We start from the raw sequence: 22,797 nt of genomic DNA on the forward strand, positions 1-22,797 counted from the left end.
GTGTCTCCAGCATGTAGCCCCCTGCCTGACAGAGAGTAGATGCAATCATCCTCATTAAATGAAAAAATGAATGAATCCATGACTAAACCGGAAGACCACTAGGACTACTGCCGGCCAGGGGCAGACAGCCCCAAGCCCTGGCTCTTTAAGTTCTTCTTAGAACTCAGGAGGCCACCTGCTACCATCCCCAATGCCAGCCCCAAGGAGAGACAGGACTGGCAGAATTATTCTCACTTTATTTCTGGAGAAGTTTGATCAGATGCAGTAACACTGATTCCAGGCGAGGGCAGGGGCACAGGTACCCCTAAAGCAACCAGCATCCTGTGGCCCAAGGTGTTCCCCCCACCCCCAGACCTGGGTTCCCCCTCAGTTACAGTTAAATAGAGAGGAAGATTGCCCCAGGGAGTCTTGGGAGGGTCTGCCTCCTGCACCCGCCCCCTCCAGGCCGAGAAATCTGAGCACAAGCTATTTACAGTATTCACATCCACTGTACCCCACCAAACCAAGGCAAATACTACAGGCGGCCCTTCCCCAAGGGAGGAAGAGCCAAAGAGGCTGTGAGTGTATGTGTGTGTATGGGAGGTGTCCGCGCGTGTGAGCACACAAATGCACTGAGGAACAGGGTCTGGCTCCAGTCAAAGAGACAACAGTCTATAAGGTGCTGATTAAAAATAACAGAGAGGACCCACCCCAGGGCCCAGGTCACTTCCGGCTTTGTTCTGTCTCTTTTCCAGACATCCTGGTAGATGACGCAGAGGAGCGCTCATAGTTGTGCCTGGATCCAAGGCAGCCCCTTAAAGGACTTCTGGGGAAAAAGCGGGAGAGGAACAGTCAGGCCAGCTGTGCCTCCAAGCCCAACCAGCTGCCGGCGGGGGCGGGGGGGGGGGGGTATGAGGAGGCCTCTGGCAGGGCTGGGGGGTTCCGGAAAGGCTGCTGGGAGTCAGGGACTCCTACCTGTGACCTGCGGGGGCTGCACCACAGCTTTCTTGAGGAAGGCCTCTGCTTCTGCGAAGGGCAGGAGTGCCTCTGCTGTTCGGCCTAGACTCTTGTCACCAGTGGGTCCCTTGGGGGAGAAGCCATTTTCCTGGTGTGCTGGGAGAGGCTGCAGGCCATTCACCAGGGGCCCTGGCGACTCCTTGCTTGGCAGGCTGTGGGTGCAGGGCCAGAGCTCAGCACCTCTGTCCTAGCACAGCCCAGGTACCCACAGCTCCAGCCTGCCCGACTCCCTGCTCAGGGCCCCCAAGAGTGGGAGCTGGTACCTCCACTGAGGCTCCTGGGGGACCAGCTCCTCTTTCTGCACATCCTCCTTCTGCAGCCCTGGGGATCGAGGCTCCCCGGGTTTGACAGGGTCTATGAAAGGGAAGAAATGGCCGTCAGCTGCTGGCTGGTGAGAGGAGGAGGTGTGATGATGGGGTTTGCAAAGGGGACAGAGTGAGAGACATAGGACCTTTACCTGGGCTAGAATTGTTGGTGTTTGCCTCCTTTCTGTCCAGCTTCTGCTTTGAAGAGGAAGAAAATCAGACCCAAGGTGTATCTGGTCACCCATATTATGTGCTGAGTTCTTCTTTCCCCCACCCCAGACTCTGAGCAGCCGGCCACAGCCTCCTTCCTCCACCCTGAGTGCCTTTCCTCCTCCCTCGGCCACGACTCCCCAGCGCTGCCCTTTGAGGAATCCTGACCTTGGTTTCAGCAGCTTCTGACTTCCGAGTCCTCTTCATGATTTCCTCCAGACGCTGTTGGGAGGACCCACACGGTTAGACTCCAGTGCTGCCCTAGTACTACACCTCCCACCAGCTAGCCCCAGTCCTGGGGTCTCCAGCCCTTCCAGCTCTTACCCGTCCCTTACAGGCCAGGAACTAGAACTCGCCCCAATGCCTTCTTGTCATACCTTTTACAAGTTCAAGGTAGGGCCCACTCCCCTATCCCTATTAGTCCCATTAGTGGAAACGGGGACCCAGCCAAGAAGATGGCCCCGCCCACCAGCACCGGTCCTGCCCACAGAAGTCCCGCCCACTGCTCTATCCATTACCTTCTTGCGCTCCTGCCGCTCCTGTTCCTCCCGTTGGAAGTGCTTTTCCCGCTCTAGACGCTGCCGTTCTGCTTCTTCCCGGGACCGAGCTTCGGCCTCCTCTTTCTACCAAAGCCCCCAGAGAACTTTGAGCAGCTGGACTCCAGCCTTCCCTCCAGGCCAGCCCCAATCCAGCCCCAGGCCAGGCCAGCCCAGCCCAGCCTGCCCGTGGGGGCACCTGCTTCTGCAGCCGCTCCTGCTCCTCCTGTTCAGCCTGCGCCTTTTCTCGGGCCTCCTGCTCCTCCCGCCTTCGGGCCTCTGCCTCCCTCTCAGCCCGGGCCTCGGCCTCCCGAGCCAGCTGCTCCTCTCGCATTCGCCTGGGGGACACAGGGAACTCGTGCTCAGCCGCTCGCTTTTTAGAAGGCCCCATATGGGCCCCCTTGGTCCCCAATAATGCACTCACTTGTCCCTTTCTGCCTGCAGCTTCCGCTCCTGTTCCTCGCGCTCTCGTTGCTCACGGGCCTGGCGCCGCTTCTCAGCCAGGAGCCGCGTAGCCTCTTCTCGGTCTGTGGTGCCGGCCATGGGTTTGCTAGGGGCTGCTGCGGGGGCGGGCACTGGGGGTGAAGTCAGGACAGTGGTATCTGGGGTGGAATCAAGGTCCAGGAGTCAGCACACAATATTTCAGGCACTTCCAGCACCCCTGCAAGTCCGGTGCTTCCTAGACCTCAGGGCGACCCACCCACCCAACTTCCGCCATCCACTTAAGAGTGGTAAGATCCTCTTTTCTGGCCCGAGTCCTGGGATTGGACCTGCTGAGGGCAGGGGCCTCCTCTTCCTGTCTCCCAAAACCCCGTCCCCAGTCACCTCTGGGCCCACACCTCTGACCACCTCCCCTACAACAGCAAAGCTGTCTTCTCTTGCCCCGTCCACTTTTCTGCATCCTCTCTTCATGCCCACCTGAAGGGACGTCAGCTGTGGGCTGTTCCTTCTGGGACTGGGCTGGGGTGGGTGAGGGCACAGGCGAGGGTGCTGGCGAGGCTGGGGCTGCAGGCTCCTTCTCTTCACTGGCCTTGCCCTTGCTCCGGTTCTTGTCCTCGTGTCCTGCCGCACTGGGGTTTTCCTTTGCCTCATCCTTCCTCCGAACCCGCCCCTTGGGTGATGCAGTGGTGCCTCGGGGGGATGGTGGTTTTGGGGGCAGAGCATGGTTGGGCCCCGGGCTGGGGCAGGGAGAGGCAGGCCTGTGCCAGGATGTGGAGGGAGAGGATGGCCGGGCCTTAGACTTGGGACTGAGAAAAAAGGGAAATGTTAGGCCTGGAGGACACAGTGTCCTCTTGGACACATACACACAAGGGGCATGTCAGTCCTCAGGGAACCATCCCTTCCAGCCTAGGTCAGCATCTCCATATGCTCTCACAGAACTACAGTATTTCCTTTGAGAGTATAAGTCTCAGTGTGTAATAACACATTCATTTCATCAATGTCTGTCTCCCCACTAGCTGGTAAGATAATAAGAGCAAAAATGAGGCCTGGTTTGGCTCATGAAGTTTCCTCAGCACCTAGAACAAAACCTGGCAGGTCCATTCATTCATTCATTCAGCAGGTATCTGTTGAGTGTTTACCAGATGCCAGGCACTAAGCTAGGTGTTAGGGTACTTCAGTGATCGAAACATTAAAAAACAAATCTGCTCTCAAAGAATTTTCATTCTAGAGGTGGGTGCCCAACAAATATTTGTGAATGAATGAACGGCCTGGTGACAGGCAGGCTGTGCCCACCTGAGTTCAGAGGCTGCGCTAGCAGAGAGGCGCGGGCGAGGAGAAGCAGGCAGTGACTGACGCTTCTTAAGGTTGCGCTCTCGAGCCAGAGCACTCTTCTCCTTCTCATTTTCCCGCTCCTTGTCCTTCTTCTCCTTTTTCTGCACCTGGTGAGGAAGGGGATGGAGAGTGGGGAGGCAGGGGGCAGAAGTCAGCGGTGCCCACACTCCCAAGCTGGGTTCCCTGTCCCCACCTGAGCGGCCACTTACCGGAGATGCCTGGGGCCTGCGGTGGGCGGGGGCGGGGCTGCCCACTGAGCTGGGCTTGCGGCGCTCCCCACGCTCCCCGGAGGAGGGGGTGCAGCGGTGCATGCTGCTGCGGGGGGCACTGCATGGCGGCATCAGGGGGCTGGCGGAGGCCGAGCGCGGGCACACCGGCACGGCTGCAGAGGGATGAGTGTGGTCGGGATGTGGCCCACACGTGAGGCTGGCCCCTGCCCGGCCCCTTGTGGGGGCTCTCCCAGGGCCGCTGCCCCTACCCTGGTCCCGGCCATTGCGGGGCAGTGTGACTGCACTGCGACTCCGTGCCAGGAAGGAGAGGGTGGGCGTCATGAGACGGTCCACGATGCTGCTCTCCCATGCACTCAGCTGCAGGCTTCGATCTAGGGGGAGAATGCCAGGAGGAGCTGGTCACCACAGGGGCCAGGCAAAGGCCGGTGACCAGGTACCATTCCATGCCAAGCCCCAGGAGTTTCCCCCAGGAGGACTCTATCTGATCACCCCCTGGCCACACGTCTCTGCCTGGGGTCTGATCCCCTCCAATGAGGACTGAGGCAACAAGACATTTTCCAGGGCAAAGTGCTGCATAGCTTGAGGGTCTCCTCCTACTACTCTTCCCAGGTGAAAGGGCTCTGAACTGTGAGCTGCCCAGGGTTGGCGTCCCACTGTAGGGCCCTTTCCCTCCTGCTGTCAGAGGGCTGGGGAGGTATGACCCCATGTATTTGGGACAGTAAGGGTCCCTGTGCTCCTCTGACTCAGGAGGGTCCCAACTTTTAGGTGTCACATGCCAGGGAGAGGCTGCTAGGGGGCCTTGGCTACCCTGGGCCACCCTGCCCTGTCTGTCCCTTCAGCTGCTGGGTTATTTTTAAGCCTCAGTCAGGTGGGTTTGGTACAACAGCTGATTTGGTTGCTAGGCAACAGAGCAACCAAATAAAAGCTGGAGAAACTTATAAATAACTCCTACCATGGCCCTTCACATGTGAGCACCAGGGCAGTGGGAAGCAGAAGCTATGCCGCCTTGGTTGGCCACAATTCTGGAGCCAGCCAAGGCCACGGCCGGGCTCTGAAGGCAGAGAGGGCAGGGCTGCATGGGCCCTCCAGGGCAGAGGCAGAAAAAGGGACCCCTCCACACACACACAGCACCCAGGCCAGTCTGGTACTCGGGGGCAGGGCCACCTGTCTAGGGCTGGCCTAGGCCAGCTGGCTGTGGTTGCAGATGAGGCTCCCTGCCCATTACCACCCCCACCCCCACCTGCTCTTGAGGCCCCTGCCAGGCTCTCTGCCCTTTGTCTCTTTTCTCCTCCCTGCAGGGCACATCTCTGTCCTCAGGGTCCAGACCCAAATGCCGGCTCCCCCGAGGGGCACAGAGCCCCGGGTGGGGTGGAGTGGGGATGGAGACCTGCAGTATGTGAGGTCTCCTGGGACCTGGGGCTCTTGCTGAGCTCTGGAGGAGGCTTGGCTGAGGCTACAAGGGACTCTGGAGGGAGCAGGGCTGGGCCTTCTCTTACTTCTACTGGGGGAGTTCCAGAGCGTGGCAGAGGACTTTGAGAGCCGCTTGTTGATTATAGAGTCCACATGTTTGGGCAGGTTTACTGCCGACACAGAGCACCTGCTCCCACCTAGAGGGGAAAAGACACGGCATTAGGGCCGGGCCGCACAGGAGCCGGGGCGCACTGAGGCCTTCCATGCAGGATGCTCCGCGGGCAGGTGGAAGGGGAGGAGGAGGCAGACTTGGCTCTGGGAGGAGGGTGGGGGGCAGGGGATCAGGGACAGCCTGGATTGGGGGAGCCGACGGGGAGGGAGCAGAGGAAGGAGCTGGAGTAAAACTAGAGAAACTACAGCCTTCCTGGCCGGGAAGCCATTCCCTAGGGCTGGGCGCAGCAAGCCTGCCCCCACGACCACCCAGTGTTGCAACTGCTGACACTGCCGGGCCAAGGCGCTATGGCTACAAAACCCACGTAAGGGGACAAACACAGAGACGTTCCTGAACAGAAGAATCCCCAGTCAGTCATTCGCACAGATCCACATACTCACACGGAAAAAGACAAAGACGTGCAGGCACAGGCAGATAGGGTGACAGCACTTCTGCATGCATACGTATGTGCAGACATGCACAGACACACGGACACGGACAGGTAAGGTATCGGACCCAGATGCACACAGGCACGAACACGTCAAGGCAACTTGATCACAGCATTGGTAACGGCTAGCAGTCATGGGGGTGCTTACCGTGTACCAGGCACTGTGCTGGACACCACACACATGTTACCTCACTTGATCCTCCCAAACATCTACCTACAACCTCGGAGGCAAGTAGTACTGTTATCCCCATTGTACAGGGGAGGAAAGTGAGACATCGAGAAGTTAGAGGTCACGCCGCCAGTCCCAGATCTGGGACTCTAACCCAGTTGTGTCTGACTTGGGAGCCCTCGCTGAGGTCCACAAGGCCACAGATGCACCACAGCAAACACATGTCACAGCACGCAATGCCCAGATCCATGAGCACATACAGCAAAAGATACACAACTAGAAATACTGAACCTTGCCATTACACAAAGATATCCCAACACAGCGGTACGTACATGCCAGCAAAGAATCAAACCAAAATCCACGACGGCCCTACATGAAGAAAACTCAAAGACAAAAATCTACCTTCTAAGACAGGTACCCAAGGAGGTGTGTGTGACAGTTTCCTTTAAACAGCCACATCTGCAGGGCATTACAGTCCCCTTTTAGGTATCATCAACAAATAATAATTGCCAGGAGCAAAGAGGGCTAAACCCAAAATGACAGGTTTGACAAGCAAACCAAGAGAGACAATCTGCCTCTGACTTGGTCGCGGAAGTCCTTGGGAAGGGACAATTTGGTTTCTAGACTATTCCAGAAGACACACAAGTCACACGAGCAAGGCATACCTGCTGCAGGGAGCTGCCAGTCTTGCACTGAAGCTGCTCCCTTCCCCCACTCCTCAAGCCGCGGTGGCACCCGCCCACCCCCCAGACCCCCAGGCCACTCACTGGTCTTACGTCCTGGGGAGCTGTGGTGCAGGGCCCCTGCCCAGGACCAGCGCTGCTGCCGGATTTCTGCCCACGTTTTCTTCACCGACCGCTGGATGGCTGCTTCATAGCGCTCCTGGTGGGGAGGGCAAGGAGAGAGAGGTCTGGGCTCAGAGTCATTCACCGCACCTGGGACAAAGACCCCTCTCTCTCCAGGGACAGTGCCCCCCCCCATGTTTTCTCTGACTCACTGCAGGTAGCCAAGGTTACTGAATCCTTGCTATGATTAAGAACCATTTGCAACAGATTCCTTTCAACCTGTTCTTGGGGAGCTTTTCACTGTTCTTGAGTCATTTCCTGAGTGTGTGAGCTGTTTCTCTGAGCACAGCATGGGACTCTCCCTGCCTGAGGATTCCAGGTGGGGCCGTGTCCCTATGGCACTGAGGATCCTGAGGGCGGGGGTGCCGCAGCAATGTTTTCCTTTCAGCCTGAGGTCACTGGGCAGAGCAGGCCACCTTTTCTTTCATTTCCTCACTGGTGCTCATGCCAGGTCTTTGCTCACATCATGGAGCTCAGCACATGCACACATCTCTGCGTGTGTATGCACATGTGCACACACACACAGCCCTGGCCGGGTGGCTCAGTTGGAACGTCATCCTGGTGTGCCAACATTGCGGATTTGGTCCCCACTCAGGGCACACACAAGAATCAGTTAAAGAATGCACGAATGCCCTGCAAACCACACGATCGTGGTTCGATTCCCAGTCGGGACACATGCCTGGGTTGCAGGCCAGTTCCTAGCAGGGGACTGACTCATGAGAGGCAACCATATATTGATAGTTCTCTCCTCTCCTTCCCTTCCTCTCTAAAGATAAATAAAATCTTTAAAACAAAAACAAAAACACTTTATATATATAAAAAAAAGAATGCACGAATGGGTGGAACGGCAAGTCAATGTTTCTCTCTCTCTCTCTCTCAAATGGATAATATGGCCCGGGCTGGTATAGCTCAGTGGATTGAGCACAGGCCTGCAAACCAAGGGATCGCAGTTCAATTCCCAGTCAGGGCACATGCCTGGGTTGCAGGCCAGTTCCCAGCAGGGGACACATGAGAGGTCAAGCATACATTGATATTTCTCTCCCTCTCTCTCCTCTAAAGATAAATAAATAAAATCTTTTAAAAAATTAGTTAAAAGAAAATCAATAATAAAAATTAACAATAACAAGAAGCAAATACACACATGGGGCACACATGTGCACACAGAAACACCTGTACCGACAGCACACGGCTACAGGTGCCCACACAGGCTAGTACCAACGCAAACATGTCTGCAGCTGCACGGATGCCCATATGTTGTACCCACAGAGACCCAGCTGGAGACGAGAACCCCAGTAAGACCATGTGGACAGAGGTGACGCAGAGGTGTGACCACAGATGCATGTACACACTAAGCCAGTGCAGAAACGTGTGCACGCACATGGTCAGACATCAGCAGACGCACCTTGTTTTTCTCCAGCTTCTGCCGCTGCCGCTCCTCCAGAGCTGCTCGGCGCTGCTCAGCTTTGAGCCGCTGCTCCTCCAGCCGCCGCCGGCGCTCCTGGAGCTGCTTCTCCCGCAGGGCTCTGGCCTTCTCCTCCTTCTCCAGCCACACTGCCTTCTTGGCCGCTGTGGGAAAGGAGCCCCAAGGGGAGTGAGGGAGTCTGCATAGGGCGGGTCTTTCCCTTGCCGGCTCAGTGTGGGGCACCTCCGCTCCCAGGCTTCAGAACCGGAGGCCTCTTTCCCCCACTGGCCTCGGGGTCACTTGGCACTGGAGGACGGATGCGTTCTTCAGTGCCAGATCCCTGTCTGACTGTGGGGCCTGTTGGACAGATTTTCGTGGGTGGTGACTGAAAGCACGAGCCTTTGGTCTGCGTCTCAGGCGTTCCACGAGCGGCGTGACTTAGGCCAGTGGTTTTACCTGGGCCTGTCCCCTCACCCTCACCATGGGTTGACAGCACTGGCTGGGACAACACGTGTGGCTCTCTTAGCACCGTGCGTGCAACTGAGTGCTCCAGAAGTGTTCACGTTATTTATGACTGGGGCCTTGAGGGCAGCGAGGAGGAGGACGAGGAAGGTGATGACGCTTCCCAAACACTCACCCAGGTACTTGGCCCGCTCTTCTCGCCGCTCCTTCGCCAGCTTGTGTCTCTCTCCTGCCTTCTTCACATCTTAATAGAGGGAACAAGGACAGATTTAGGTTATGTCCCCTGAAGCCACACCCCATCTCCCCCAGGGCAGAGGAGATTCCCTCTGGTGGCATCAGCCATGGCTGGGTCCCTGAGCTAAGGAGTTCGGGCCAGGACAAAGGAACCACACACACCTTGCTTGGCAGAAGGGCTGTCGGAGGCTGGCACTGCCGTGGGGGATGGCTGGCTGCTCCTTCGAGGAGGCCTGGAATCCCGTGGGCCCGTGGCTGGTGGGGTGGGTCCCCTGATCTTCGCTTCTGAGAAAGGGGACTCTTCCTGCTTCGGAGCTGGTCTAGGCCCGAGCGGCCCTGAGGGGCTTTCTGGTTCCAGTGGGAGCTGCTTAGAGTCAGTGGCATTCTTCATGGCTGGAGGGGTATCCGGGGGAGTGTCCGGGATGAGGGCTGACATTGAAGGCGGTGGCGGCGGTGGTGGAGAGGGGTCACCCTCTGGAGAAGGTCTTGGCTCTGGGGGGGTTCTGGCTGCCACAGCTGGAATACCAACGCAAGAGAGAAGAGTAAGACAGTACACAAGCACCACCAGTTCAACTTGAAGCTCTCTCCCCCTTGCCCGACTGTCTTTTTCATTCATTCACCCAACATGTTCATTGAGTTCCTTCTATGTCCTAGGCCCTGTTCCAGATACTAATGATATCATGGTGAGAAAATAGCCATGGTCCCACCTTCTAGCAGGGCAGACAAGGAGCTAGGCAGTTACTGTAGAGAATAAGTACTATTGGGGGGGTAATGCAACAGAGATGGTTAACCTACATTTGGGGGCTTCCTGAAGAAGCAACGACTAAACCGAGCTCTGAAAGGTGAGCTAGAGTTGGCAAAACCAGGAGAGGGTTCCGGCAAAGAGAAGGGCATTTACAAAGGGTGGAAGGGGGCAGGGTGTTTTGGAAAAAATGAGAAAAAGTTTGTATCAAATGGTCATGATTGGTTTCCATGTCTGCCTCCCTCACCTTTCCACTTTACCTCAGGGGCACCATGAACCCCGGGTCCGGGACTCAGGGGGCACCGGTGCCGGGCACATGGGACCGGCAAAGAGGAAGAGCAGCACGTGGGCACAAGTGGGACCCCAGTCGGGTAGGCAGCCAGCTCTGTCCACTGTGTGACCTTTCTTCTGTCCCAACCACCCTCAGATTTCTTCTTTCAAGACATTAATATTTCAGGGGCCTTGTAAAAGGCACCAAAGAACGAAGGCAGAAAGCCACACGATTTGGTATGTGCTTGCGTATGTACATCGGCGAGCACATGGACACTGTGGGGCGCCACTCAGTGAGGGCCCAACTCTGACGTCGGCACCGAGAGACAGAAAAGGAGGGCCTGCTTCCCTGGCAGGTAAACTTGGGCATGCTAGTCAACTTCGCTAAGCCTTAGTTTTCTTTTTTTCCTCTCTCTCTCTGTCTCTTTTTAAAAGATTTTATTTATTCATTTACTTTTTTTTTAAGTGAAGGGGAGGGAGGAAGAGAAGGAGAGAAACACAAAAGTTAAAGAGATACATTGATTGATTGCCTCTCTCACTCCCCCAACTGGGGAACCTGGCTGGCAACCCAGGTATATGCCCTGACTGGGAATCAAACCTGTGACCTTTTGGTTCTCAGGCTGGCGCTCAACCCAGCAGCAGCCAGGGCTAAGCCTCAGTTTTCACATCTGTAAAATGGGGCAATGATCTCAAGCTAGTAGAGATGTCAGTAAAGTGCCTGGCACAATTCATGTGCCAGGAAACAGCACTTTCCTCCCTCTCCCTGTGGGACTTACAGGCTCTTAAAGAGCAGCCACTGCATGTTGAGCCCTAGGATGCCATCGGAGGCTACTCTGGGCACTGAAGGGACAAGTGGTGACACAGCCACGGACCTGGGTTTAGGGAGCAGGGCCACGGTCCCCGGGAAAGGGAATCTAGGGAAGCATTTTTTGCTCTAATTAGGCGCCTCCACTATACTAGGTCTTCGGCTCTGGGCACTCTGGCCCTGTGGGGAGGTGGCAGACCCCCCATCCCTATAGGTGAAATTTGCGTGCACAGGGACTCTCAAGGAGTCACCTTCGCAACTGCGCACCTTTGACGGGCGTCTGGTGGTTGAATATGGGCTCTAAGGACAGACTATTTGAATGTGAACTCCGACTTCCCCACTAACTGTGTGGCCTGGGGCTAGTTACAGACCCTCTCTGTGCCCAGCCAGCTCCTCCTCCAGGAAGCAGACAGTACCTACCGCGCAGACAGGACTGTGAGCAGTTTTAGTGACAGCAATAACCATGAACAGTTTATACTTCTCCAGAGCTTTCTATATTGAAAGCGATTTACAGGCATTAGTTTAATCCTCACTGACAATACTTAAGGAAGGAGGCACTATAAATATCTTTCTCACAGATGAGGAAAGTAAAGCAAAGAGACATTGAGTAAAGTGATTTGAAATCACTCAGCTGGTAAGTGACGGCAGCTGGACTGGAAGCAGCCTCCGTCACTTACCCATCACACCGCCCTGCCTCTGTTGAAGGCAGCATGAGGTAATATGTGTTACACAAGGAAATTATGTAAGGCTCACACTATTTTCCCCTCATTCCTTTCCTTCTAGCTTTCTGGGCTCCGGGAAAGAGCCTGGGCCGAGGCGTTGCCCCCCCAGCGGCACCCAGACTCCGCGCCAGTCCACCCAGCTCTCCCAGCACCAGCGCCAGAAAGCAGCCTCGTCACTGCTGGTCTGTTTCCCAGCCACCTGCAAACTGCTTTCCAACTCCAACTGGCCAGAAAAGTACAGCAGCTCCTCAAATAATGTAGTTTCACACATCTTTTTGTTATAACGTTGATGCCGTAGGAACTTAACCGTCATTTCTGTCAATTAGCCATTGGTAAAACTGATTTCATTCTATGTGGTTTCACTTAAAGTTGCAGAACCTACTGACGATGTTATGTGAGGACTTACCATAGTAGCTTACGATGATTATATTACAGTGAAGACTTACTATGTGCCAGGAGCTGAGCTAGATCCTTAAAAAAGCTTTTTTAGAACTAGTACGTGGCAGCATTTGAACCCAGGACTGTCTGTGACCAAAAGGAAATCTAAGGCATTTAGGTCGATCAGCACTCAGCTTGAAGGCTGAGTGAGGGTGAGGTCCGCATGTTGCCATTCTCCTAGCACCTGTGCGTGCCGCAGGTGTCGCAAGGAGAACGGGTAGGCGGATGTTTGTCTAGACCTAGGCAAATCACACCCACCAGGCAAGGCAGTGAATCTCCACCAGGTCCTGATGAGCTGTGTAAAGGGAACCCGGGAGGAGGAGGAGGGAGGGAGGCGTCGAAGGACCTGCACCTGGGCGGCAGACGCAGCGGAGTAGAAAGGCCTCGGCCTTCGGAGTCGGACAGGCCCGAGTGGGGAAACCTAGCCCTGCCGCGGACGAGCCCTGCACCTGTCTGAACCTGCTTCCTCACCAAGTTGTTGGGACCCGTGGGGAGCAGGCACATCCTGTCTGCGCCCGACAGAATCTGTCCCCTTCCTCCCATCTCTGCCGCGAGAACCCATGTAGGCCAGGCCCCCACTCCTGCTGCTCCACGACACTGCTCTTCTCAGGGTGCCCAGTGACCTCCTCGCTGTTAAACTCAGCAGCCATCCATCTCTCGGGCCTCGTCTGGCTAACTTATCAGCCCATCTGACACAGGTGATCCCTTGAACACTTTCTTGCCTAGGCTTCGAAGACAACGCCCTCCTGGGTTTCCCTCTACGCTGCTGGCTGGGACTTTTCAGGTTTCTTTGCTGATCCTTCCTTAACTTGCCAACCTCTCACCACCCGAGAGCCCCAGGGCTCAGCGGAGGACCGCATCTCTCTTCTGTCTACACGCACCTCCTCGGTGACCTCACCCAGACTCACGGCTTTCACACCATCACTCTGCTGACGACAACCAAATTTGCTTCTCCAGCCCAGACCTCTCCCTCGAGTTCCAGTTTCGCTCGTGCAACACCCTACTTGACACCCCTGGATGTCTTACAGACACCCCAAATTGAACACATCCAGAAGAGAGTTTCTGATTTACCTGCCCCCCACCACAGGCTGCTCCTCTCCCAGGTTTCCCATCTCAGCCAATGGCAACCCTGCCCTTCCAGTTTCTCAGGCCAAAACCCGTGGAGTCATTTTAGAATCTTTCTTATCTGATACCCCACATCTAATCTCTCAGTATATCTTTTTGGCTCATTTGGCAAATACACTCTGAATCCAATCACTTTTACTGTCTCCACTTCTAACCTCTTAGTTCAGCCACTGCCATGCCCTTATAAAAGAACTGCCCCCTTCCACTGCCATTCTTCATGCCCCTTTGGTCTTCTCCTAGCACAGGAGCAAGGGATTCTGTTTAAAAACAAGTCGGCTCAAATCATGCCCTGAACCTCCGAAGATGCCCCATCTCCCAAGGAGGAGAGAGCAAAGGCACTACAATGGCCGCCACACAGGCCCTTCGGGATCCTCCCTCTCAGACCTCATCTCTTCCTCCCCTTTGCCCCCTGCTCAGTCTGTTCCAGCCACTGTTCCTTACATGTGCCGGGCACGCTGCCGCTGCCTCAGGGCTTTCCACTTGCTGTGCCTTCTGCCAAGAATTCTCTGTCCCCGGTTTATACGCGCCTCACTTCCTCAACCCCTTCAGGTCTTTGCTAGAATGCCACTCCTCAGTGCTGCCTTCTCTGACTCCCTACTCAAAATTACTAACTGGGGTTGACGGCTCCCTCCCTTTTCCAACTGTACTTCCTTCTTTTCAACTCTATTATTCTCCACAAGCATTAATGCCATTTAACCCCCCCGCCCCCCCGCCCCCCCGCCAACCCCCCCCCCCCCCCCCGGCAGAAGGTAATCTCCACGAGGGCACCAATTCTGTCTATATCGTTAGCCATTCTATCTCTGGTGCCAACAGATGCTGGCACACAGGAGCTCCACAACTATCTGTTGAATGAACAAATCAATGAACTCCACCCGGGCAGATACCATCAGCATCTCTCTTACCTGGATGACTGCAGAGTCCTCCCACTGCCCTCCCCCCGCCCATTCTCGCACTGCACCCCAAGGAGCAGCCGGGAGTAATTGTTTCCAAATGCAAATCTGAAACCTCTCAGCGGCTTCCCACTGCTGTGCAGATAAAATTCTTCAACCCGGTTTGCAAATCTGGCATAGTTTGAAGTCCCCAACCTTTTGAACCTCCTCTCCACCTCGTTTCCCACTTGCTCTCTGACCTTTTCATTCAGATAACCAGCTGCACAGCCCCTAGCCCTGGGGGGAGCGTGCTCTTTCTCTTCTGTTCTTAGACAACTCCCAGTGACCCTTCCTATCCTACCCAGCCCAGTTAGCATTCCCTCAGGGAAGCCTTTTCCTGGCTTCTCTGACCAGGATAAAGTCCCTCTTACACACAGCCGTGGCTCCATGCGCCTCTCCTTAGGAGCTCCGTGACTGTTAAAGTCTCCAACTTCCTCATGTGGTTCTCTTTTCATGTCAGCCTGTCCCCAGGTTGTGAGGAGGCCCTACTGAGGGTGGGGCCCTGTCTGCTTTGCTCTCCGCTGCATCACCAGCAGACAGCACACTGCCAAGTACATGCAGACAGTCAAGAAATGCTGTTAAATGAGACTAAGATGCTGTATTGGAAGCCACCCTGTCCTAAAACAGATGCACAGGGATTTTTACTCCAACAAAGACTAAACCTGTGTGGCAATTCATGGCAAGGAATAAACTGAAGGGAAGCGAAACAACAAGCAACAGCCCCCTCTCAGTCGAGTTTGGGCAGCTTCCTGGACGCAGGCGCAGGCAGGCGCTCAGGTAGACGTTAGTGACAATAACAAAGAGTGCTCACTCCAGCAGCTGAAAAAGGAAGACTTCCAGGGAGGCAAATAGGACTTTTTTTTAAAAATAAAGATTCTATTTATTTATCTTTAGAGGGGAAGGGAAAGAGAGAGGGAGAAATATCAATGTATGGTTGCCTCTCGTGCGTCCCCTGCTGGGAACTGGCCTGCAGCCCAGGCATGTGCCCTGACTGGGAATCGAACGCAAATAGGACTTTGGAACTCTTTTTTTGGACCTGGTGCACTATTGACCTGGAATACAAATATTTTTCCTCAGAATTATGCCAGCCCTAATGAAATGTCATTGGGGCAGTGTTACCCAGAATAAATTATATTAAGCCAAATTAATTCCTTGGTAAATGATCTATATGGTATGGTTTAACTAATTACTGACGGGGCCCGTTTTCAATCCTAACAAGTGATGTTTCATTTTATTTTATTTTGGGTATGTGTCTACATCTGAGGTTTTAGCCCTGGCTGATGTGGCTCAGTGGACTGAGTGCTGGCCTGCAAACCGAAAGGTCGCTGGTTCAATTCCCAGTGAGGGCACGTGCCCCGGGGGCAGGCCAGGTTCCAAGCTGGGGGCCTGCAACAGGGAACTGATTAATTCAATGTTTCTCTCCCTCTCTTTCTCCCTCCCTTCACCTCTCTCTAAAAATAAATAAATAAAGTCCTTAAAAAGTAAATCAATGTGAGGTTTTAGCTGCTGTTAGTTTCATTTTGCTACATTGATATCTACCAGAAGTATTTGTTCAGAAGTGGATAAGAGACTGTTTGTATTTGTTTCCTGGCACAAACAGCGCAGGCAGGACAAAGGTGCAGGCGCTGGTCACAGGGTCAGAAAGTCCTGTGTTCTCAAGAGTCCCAAGAAGGACTGTATCTGGGGTCTGAGGAAAGAACCAGGCCAAGCCTCTCGGAGGGCGTCACCTCACTCGCCCTCTCCACCCTCTGGGAGCCGGCAGTCCGGTCCTCTCGTCCTTCCCTCCTCCCACTTCAACAACTGCCGCAGGGCCAAAGACTCTCAACACTGAGAACTCAGCCTGGCTTTTCGGTTTGCCTCCCTGCCAGTGAGACAGCCACAGAGTGAAGAGCCTGGGTCTTAATCCTCCTTGCAGCCCCAGTGCCTTACGTAGTACCTGCCCGGCACAGAGCAGGAGTTCTGTGTCAGTTTAAGGAATCCCTGCATGGGTGGATGGATGGCCGGACAGACTGTGGAAGGCCACTTAGCCAGCATGGAGTCGAAAAAGCATAACCTCTCTAATCCTACACATCTTGATCACTATCAGAGCCCTGTCTGTGTATGCCCTGCCAGCTCCTAAGCCCAGCAAAGGAAACAAACCAATGTATCCAAGCCCGACTGTATATACTAGGAACTTTCCCTCATCTCATTGAATTCTTAGGATAGTGTTAAAGGGAAAGTACTATGGATGGTCCCTGATTCACAGGTAAGAAAATTTAAGATGAGGTGAATTGCTCATGTCAATGTCGGAGGTAGGGCATGAACCCAAGGCTATCTGATGACAAAACCCTTATGTCAAAACTGTTTCTGATGGGTGTCACCCTTCTCCAAGGCTCCAGCCTATTCCTTGAAGAAGGAAATGACTCGGTGGTTCCCCTGGGGAGGTCACCCCCTAAGGAGATTACCCCTATGACGATGAAGGGTGCAGGTGGGGCCCGCAGGCACTGAGCTCAGAGTGCAGGAATGCAGGGAAGGCAGGCTCCTGCCCAGGCTGGCCACCGGGAGGCAGGAAGTGAGGCATCTGGGCAGAGGGTACAGGGAGCAGGGGACAGAGCAAGAGAGTGCCAGGGAGAGCTGGTGGGGAGGGGATGCACAGACAGCACCACTGAGTGGGGAGCATGGGGAGACAGAGGTACGAGGCAGAGAGAGGCAGTGGGGCAGAGATCAGCACCTCTAGCCAGAGCCCTCCCGGCTCTCACAGGAGCTCCTTAGCATTGGACCAGACAGATGAAGACAGTGAGGCCAACAAAGGGGAAAAGATGCATAGAGTGAGTACACACCACAGAGAGAAACACCCAGTGCAGACAGAGCCCCACAATGGCAAGAGACAAGACACATCTCTCTCTCTCTCTCTCCCCCTTCATACATATGCAGGGAGACAGGGCTCCCCTGCATGCCTCAGAGACACACGGAGCACCCAGAGACACAATGTCCCCAGTATATTTACACCGCCTCATCCAGGTCACTTCTGCCTTGCCCCTCTGGGCCCAGGGAAAGTCCAGTTAACAGTAGCAACAGCTAATGCTGTGTCAGTTACAACCAAACACTTTAAACATGTCAGTCCATTTCATCTTCACCACAATCCTATGAGGCAGATCACATTACCCCGTTTTACAAATGAGGAAACACATTCAGAGATATTAAGATGCTTGCTTAAGCCACACCACTGGTCAGGAGCAAAGCTGGGGTTTGGACACAAATCAGTGTGACCGTTTTTACCCTCAGTCTACCACCCAAAGGGACAACCTTCTGAGCTTCCTCTCTTTCTGGAGAGACCTGCTGGGAGCCTGGGGGCAGGCAGGAAGGACAACCCTGGGGGATGGATGCCTGGTTGTAGGGCTGGGACAGAGGGGCCCTTAGGGGGCAGCATTACTTCCGGCAGAGCCAGCTTTGAGGGACTGAACTGGGAGGGGGCAGCCTGCTCCAGTGAGCAGTCCTCAGAACCTAGGCCACAGACCCTTGGCCAGACACTGGGGCCAGGCCACAGGCCTCTGATGAAGCCGGGAACCCAACTGAGACTGCAGATCTGAAGGAGCTCTCTGGCCGGGTTGGCGGCCATTGTTCCCAGCCTCCAATCAGGAGCACCCACTTCCTGTTATTTTAGGCGGCAGGAAATGACCCCATCCCGCAGCCCGGGCTCCAGCATGGCCCTCCCTCGGCCCCAGCAGAGCTGCCCACACTGAGGCCTAGATGCTGAGGACATACGCTGGACTGCCAGGGCCCGAGGTCTTCTTTTGGTCAGACTTATTCAGACTCCAACCTGGCAGGACTGGAGGTTAGGGGGAGGCACACACTCTGCCTCTGCCTAACCAAGAAAAAAGATCATGGGGTCCCCAAGACCAAAGATGCCCACAGAAGACCAGTCATGCAAAGGAAGTGGGCCAGATTGTCATCCACTGGCTTGACGTGATAATTCAGCAAAGCAGTTTGGTGCACAGGCTTTAGAGCATGACAGGCCTGGGTTCAAATCCTGCCCCTGCCACTTCCTAGCTGTGTGACTTTAGGCAAGTGACTTTGCTTCTCTGAGCCTCATCTGTAAAATGGGGATAATACTAGTCTGTACTTATGTTTTGAGGATCAAATGAGACAAGGCATGTGACATGCTGAGCACCGTGCCTGGCACAGAGAAGGCCCTGAATAAATAGGAGTGGAAAGTAAGTTCACCAGAGTCTATTCCTCACCCACATCTGCTTTTACAAGCGCCGAGGAGTGCTGCTGATGGCCACCGCGATGCCATGTTCTCTAACCCCTGCCATGCTCTCTGCTCCCCTCAGGACAGCTGCAGCTGAGAGGTGATGGAGAAGCCGCTGAAGGCTGTGCCCCGGGGGTGCCAGGCAGAGCTGCCACTGTCAACAAAGCTGCATTATCTGGACCTGGCTCTTCGACTCCCTCCCTGGCCCCAAGGCCCGGCAGGGACCCAAGGACATGACTCCCAGCTGCTTTTGGCCTAACTTGCAGCCTAGGTCAGACCTGAGACCTGCCCTGACTGCCCTCAAGTGCCACCATTGCTAGTGTGGACCCTGTTTTCCACTCCTTTCCCCAGTCCCTCAGCCCTGCCCATCACCAGCTGATGGCCTCCTGAGGGAAAGCAGGGGGTGAACTGGCTTAGTGCCCTTTCCTCCTCATTTGCATCTGTGTGACTGCCCATTAGGGGCTCCTTAGAGGCCTCATTACTGGGCCCACCAGGCCAAGGAGGGAGGACGCTGTCAGTGGGAGGTGCTAGCCAGGCTGGCTGCTATAAGTGGAAATGTGGACCACTGTGCCAGCCTCACTGACTTCGCTCCTCCTTTCAGGTTCACCTCCATGCCTCCTCCTCTGTGAAACCTTCCAAAAGCAGCCCTCTGACCACTGTATTCTATGTGGGTTTCCCTGCAGTGAACACATCTGCCTCCCGCCGTGGGCCAGCAGCTCCCTGAGCACAGTGACTGTCTGATTCATGTCTCTGCTGTCTGCACAGCCGGCCCCAAGCTGGCACATGGAAACCACAGGAGGTGTCCTGGGTGGCCGGCTGCACCTGTCTCCTGTGTCCTCTCCTACCCACACTGCCCCATCACACCCTGGCTCACGTCTGTCTAGAAGTCCCGCCCCCCTGGCTGTGTTCCTCATTTACCTCCTGAAGTTCTAACATCTCCTCCTCAGGTCTCCAAAGGAATTGAGAATAATAATGACAGAAAAGGAATTGCTAGTGTTTACTGAGCACTAACTGTGTGCCAGGGTTGAGGCTAAAGGTTTTACGTGTTCATATAATTAATGACCCTGCTGTCTGTATGAAATAATTTCTAGCATTATTCTCATTTCATAGATGGGAAAACTTAGGACTTAGGTTAAGTGACTTACCTGAGGTCATAATAAGTTATGAAGTGGAGACTTAAACTCTCATTCCAGAGTCTATGCTCTTAAGCAAAGTGACCCCCAACCCCTGCCCTCGCTTCTCCTAAACGCATTTCCTCCCTCTCTGCTGGCACCAGTTCCCGCGGGCACGAGCACAGTAACGGTAATGACACTGCCCTGAGGGTGTCCGTGTACCGGGTCTTTCAGGTACCCCAACTCTAACCCCCAAGATTGATAATGCTGCCTCCGTTTGTCAGGGGCATAAACTGTGTCTGGAGGAGGTAAGTCACTTGCTCTGGTCTGGTTGCCAATAAATGGCTTACTGGGATTTCCATCCTGGTCTTCTGACCCAAAAGTGGTACCACACTTGTCCACTACTTCATGTTGCCACCTGTTAATGCTCAGTGTGCAAAAAGGTCATGTCACATGCATTCAGTCTCAGAGCCACGCCCCAAACTCTCACAGGGCACAACTAGTGGGCAGGACCTTTATTCCTAGGAAGCTCTTGGCTCATTGGGGACCTCTGTCACCTTCCACTTCTCTCTGTGTAAGGAATATGCAACATTATGATCCATTATGATTCTTACATTACTCCATCCAGACCCCTGCATACAGAATAATCTTCCCATCTAGGGCCCTGTATGCATGCCCCATGCAGGCTTCCCACTCAAGTGCCCTAATTACAAAGTGACCTGCCACTGACGCCCTCATCCATAGCCCAGTCATCACCCTGATTCAGGCCATGATGGACACTCCAGTGCTGGGAACCCGCAGGTGCAAGGGCCAGTAACTAGCTGGAACAGACCCAGGCTGGGCCTCTCTGGGTGACCCCTCTCAGACTCTGTGCAGAGCCGTGGCATACCCAAGCACCCTTGTTTCCGCACAACCTACAAACCTCCCGAACCACACCAGTCTAATAGCCTCCCTTTTGCGTCCTTCTCCTCCCACACCCATAGGGTCCCCTCACAGCACCCACGCAGGCATGGGGAGGAGCCCACCCACAGCCAAGCGGCTCCACCTTGTCCTGGGCTCTCCACACCCACAGACACTGTTTCATCCTGCACCCACGCCCCAGGGGCTGGGGAGGTGACAATGGGGATTAGGCTCTAGGTCTCCTTGGAGGTGTGGGGATGGGGCCACCTCCCCCCTGAGTCAGTGGGAACAGAACTTGGATCCTCAGTAATCATCCTCTTCCCTCCCCTTCCAGGAAGAAAAAGAAAGAGAAATCCCTCCCTCCAGCGCCAGGCCCAACCAGAAATCTGTCCCCACCCCCTCATCAGCTGCTCCCAGATCCGAATGGGATTTGCAGAAGTCCTGGGCCATGGTGGTTGGGTAGGTGGGGTGAGGGGAGGGAGAGCTTTGATGGTTTGGGGCCTGGAGAGAGAGAGAAAAAAAGAAAGGGAGAGAGACAGAGACAGTAAGGGAGTATGTATCCAAAGTCTCAGGCTGAGGAATGATGTGTCAAGTCCCCTGAATGCCGGCGCGGCTCAAGCCTCCACCTCATTCTCCAGCGGGAGACTCAGGCACAGAGAGGCTGGAAAGGAGGACGAGCGGAATAAGCATATTTATTTCTCTCCCCTTCCTCCCCAAATCGGGCTGCGTGGGCTCCAGAGTAGGCCAGGCTGCAGGGGAGTCGGCCCACTCCCCAGCTCCCGCCCTCGCCCCAAACAATGCTACCTCCCCCTCCCCCTCGCCTTTATCCGGCGGGTTACTTGGCAGCAGCGGCTAAAGACCTCCCCCTTCCCTCCCCTCCCCTCTCGCCTCGCCTCTCTGCCCGCCCGCAGCAGCAACAGGCCCTTTGCGCGGCAGCTGGAGGGATGGGGTGGGGGCGAGGTCTGAGTCCCGGCCTGAGCGTGGGGTATCCGGGGCCCAGGCTTCGGTATGCAGGGCTCCGGTCCTGAGAATCGTGGCCCGCAGCACACACATTTAGGCTAGGGTCACACGTGCCGGCCGGGGATAGGAAGGAGGACAGACGCGCCCTGGCTCAGTAGAAGAGGATCTTCAGGGCCTGGGTGGATGGGAAGGGGGGTGGGGGCAGGGAAGTCGAGGTGGCACTGGGCTGGGGTTGTGGGGGAAGGAAGGGTCACCCGACAACTCTGGAGCGGGATCCTCGCGGATCCCGCCGCCCTGTGCACCCCAGCGCCCGAATTGAGAAAAGGGGTAGCTGTCAGAAGATGCATCAGCGGTCCTGAGCCGCCGCCACCGCAGCAGCCTTTATTTTTAAACTTTGGTCTGAGGGCGCGGCGGGGGAGGGGTCCCCGCCCAGCGGGCCAGCCTTGTCCTCGGCCTCCCCGAGGCTCCTCGACCTCCCTCCATCTCTTCTCTGCGTGGCTCCCGGCATACCTGAGGGTGCGCCGGCACCCGGCTCTGCTTGTGGGCCGTTCTCCATGGCTGCGGCGTCACTGGGGTGTCTTGGGGTCTTGGCGGCGGAGGCCAGCGGCCAGGACAGGGGTCCCGCGGCGCATCACGCCCAGCCCGGCCCGGCGGGCAACGACTCGGAGGCGAGACGCTCCGGGGAAGGTAGAGGCTGGCTCGCCTGGTGGCCTGAGAGGCTCGGAGTCGCCGGCCGCCTAGGTTCTAATGGGCCCGGCTGCGATCTTTCTCCCTGCCGGGCGCCGGCCCAGTCACCGCCGCGGCCCAACCCTATTGTACCGCCCGGGCTGGGCCTGGCCTCTCCGCTGGCGCGTACCAAGTGCGACGCGGGGGGAGCCACCTCCGCAGTACCCGGGGACCGAGCTTCCGCGAGTCCCTCACACCCGCTTCGTCCCCGACCTAGGGCTGTGAGCGTCAGGCCTTCTGACACCTCTCTTGTGGTCGCAGCTGAGGAACCACTAAGGCTCCGGTAGGATGCCTATCGAGTTGCCTCCCCCTGCGACCGCGCGTTGGTACACGCTACCGCGGGAGAGGACTATGTAGGGAGCGCTCTGGTGACTCACCCGCCACTAGGACTGGGCGGGGGGGGCGGGGCGGAGCTGGGAGACCCCAATCCCACCTTGGAGCCTGGGAGCTCAGGCTCTGGGGCCTTGGCGGTAGCTTCAAGTCTAAATTCTCTTCCAAACCCACCTCAAATAAAATCCTGAAGGAGGGTCGCAGGGAAACCCCTAAATGGGCTAGGCTATCTCTGCAGCATCCTAGGGGGCTGGTGTCTTCCCTGCTCTTCTCGGG

At 55.6% G+C, this 22,797-nt stretch overlaps 1 protein-coding gene across 3 annotated transcripts; it reads right to left on the bottom strand.

Moving 5' to 3' along the window:
* Nucleotides 1-216: 216 nt before the first annotated feature.
* MAP7D1 (MAP7 domain containing 1) lies at nt 217-22,285 on the bottom strand. 3 transcript variants are annotated; one of them, XM_037061420.1, is made up of 18 exons: nt 21,976-22,285; nt 9,394-9,747; nt 9,173-9,241; nt 8,536-8,699; nt 7,056-7,170; nt 5,547-5,657; nt 4,299-4,421; nt 4,030-4,202; nt 3,782-3,927; nt 2,966-3,294; nt 2,472-2,649; nt 2,247-2,385; nt 2,030-2,134; nt 1,680-1,733; nt 1,454-1,496; nt 1,260-1,350; nt 955-1,148; nt 217-805 (listed from the first exon to the last, which is right to left on the bottom strand). In XM_037061420.1, exons 1-18 carry the CDS (start codon nt 22,019-22,021, stop codon nt 795-797), a joined length of 2,445 nt encoding a protein of 814 aa, XP_036917315.1. In that variant the 5' UTR covers nt 22,022-22,285; the 3' UTR covers nt 217-794. The 3 variants fall into 3 exon arrangements, with proteins under 3 accessions (XP_036917315.1, XP_036917314.1, XP_036917316.1); XM_037061419.1 differs by having other exon boundaries at nt 4,030-4,421; XM_037061421.1 differs by lacking the exon at nt 5,547-5,657 and having other exon boundaries at nt 4,030-4,421.
* Nucleotides 22,286-22,797: the final 512 nt, after the last annotated feature.

The sequence above is a fragment of the Sturnira hondurensis genome, unplaced genomic scaffold (genome assembly GCF_014824575.4).
Source record: "Sturnira hondurensis isolate 20B ecotype Veracruz unplaced genomic scaffold, ASM1482457v3 Scaffold0013381, whole genome shotgun sequence".
Lineage (NCBI taxonomy): Eukaryota > Metazoa > Chordata > Mammalia > Chiroptera > Phyllostomidae > Sturnira > Sturnira hondurensis.

Excerpts from the sequence above, each read along its gene's own strand:
- MAP7D1 (XM_037061419.1), bottom strand. The coding sequence starts at position 22,021 with ATGGAGAACGGCCCACAAGCAGAGCCGGGTGCCGGCGCACCCTCAG. Across the intron at positions 9,748-21,975 it reads GGGTGCCGGCGCACCCTCAG|CTGTGGCAGCCAGAACCCCC; the intron begins GTATGCCGGGAG and ends TTGGTATTCCAG. Across the intron at positions 8,700-9,172 it reads AGAGCGGGCCAAGTACCTGG|CGGCCAAGAAGGCAGTGTGG; the intron begins GTGAGTGTTTGG and ends CCTTTCCCACAG.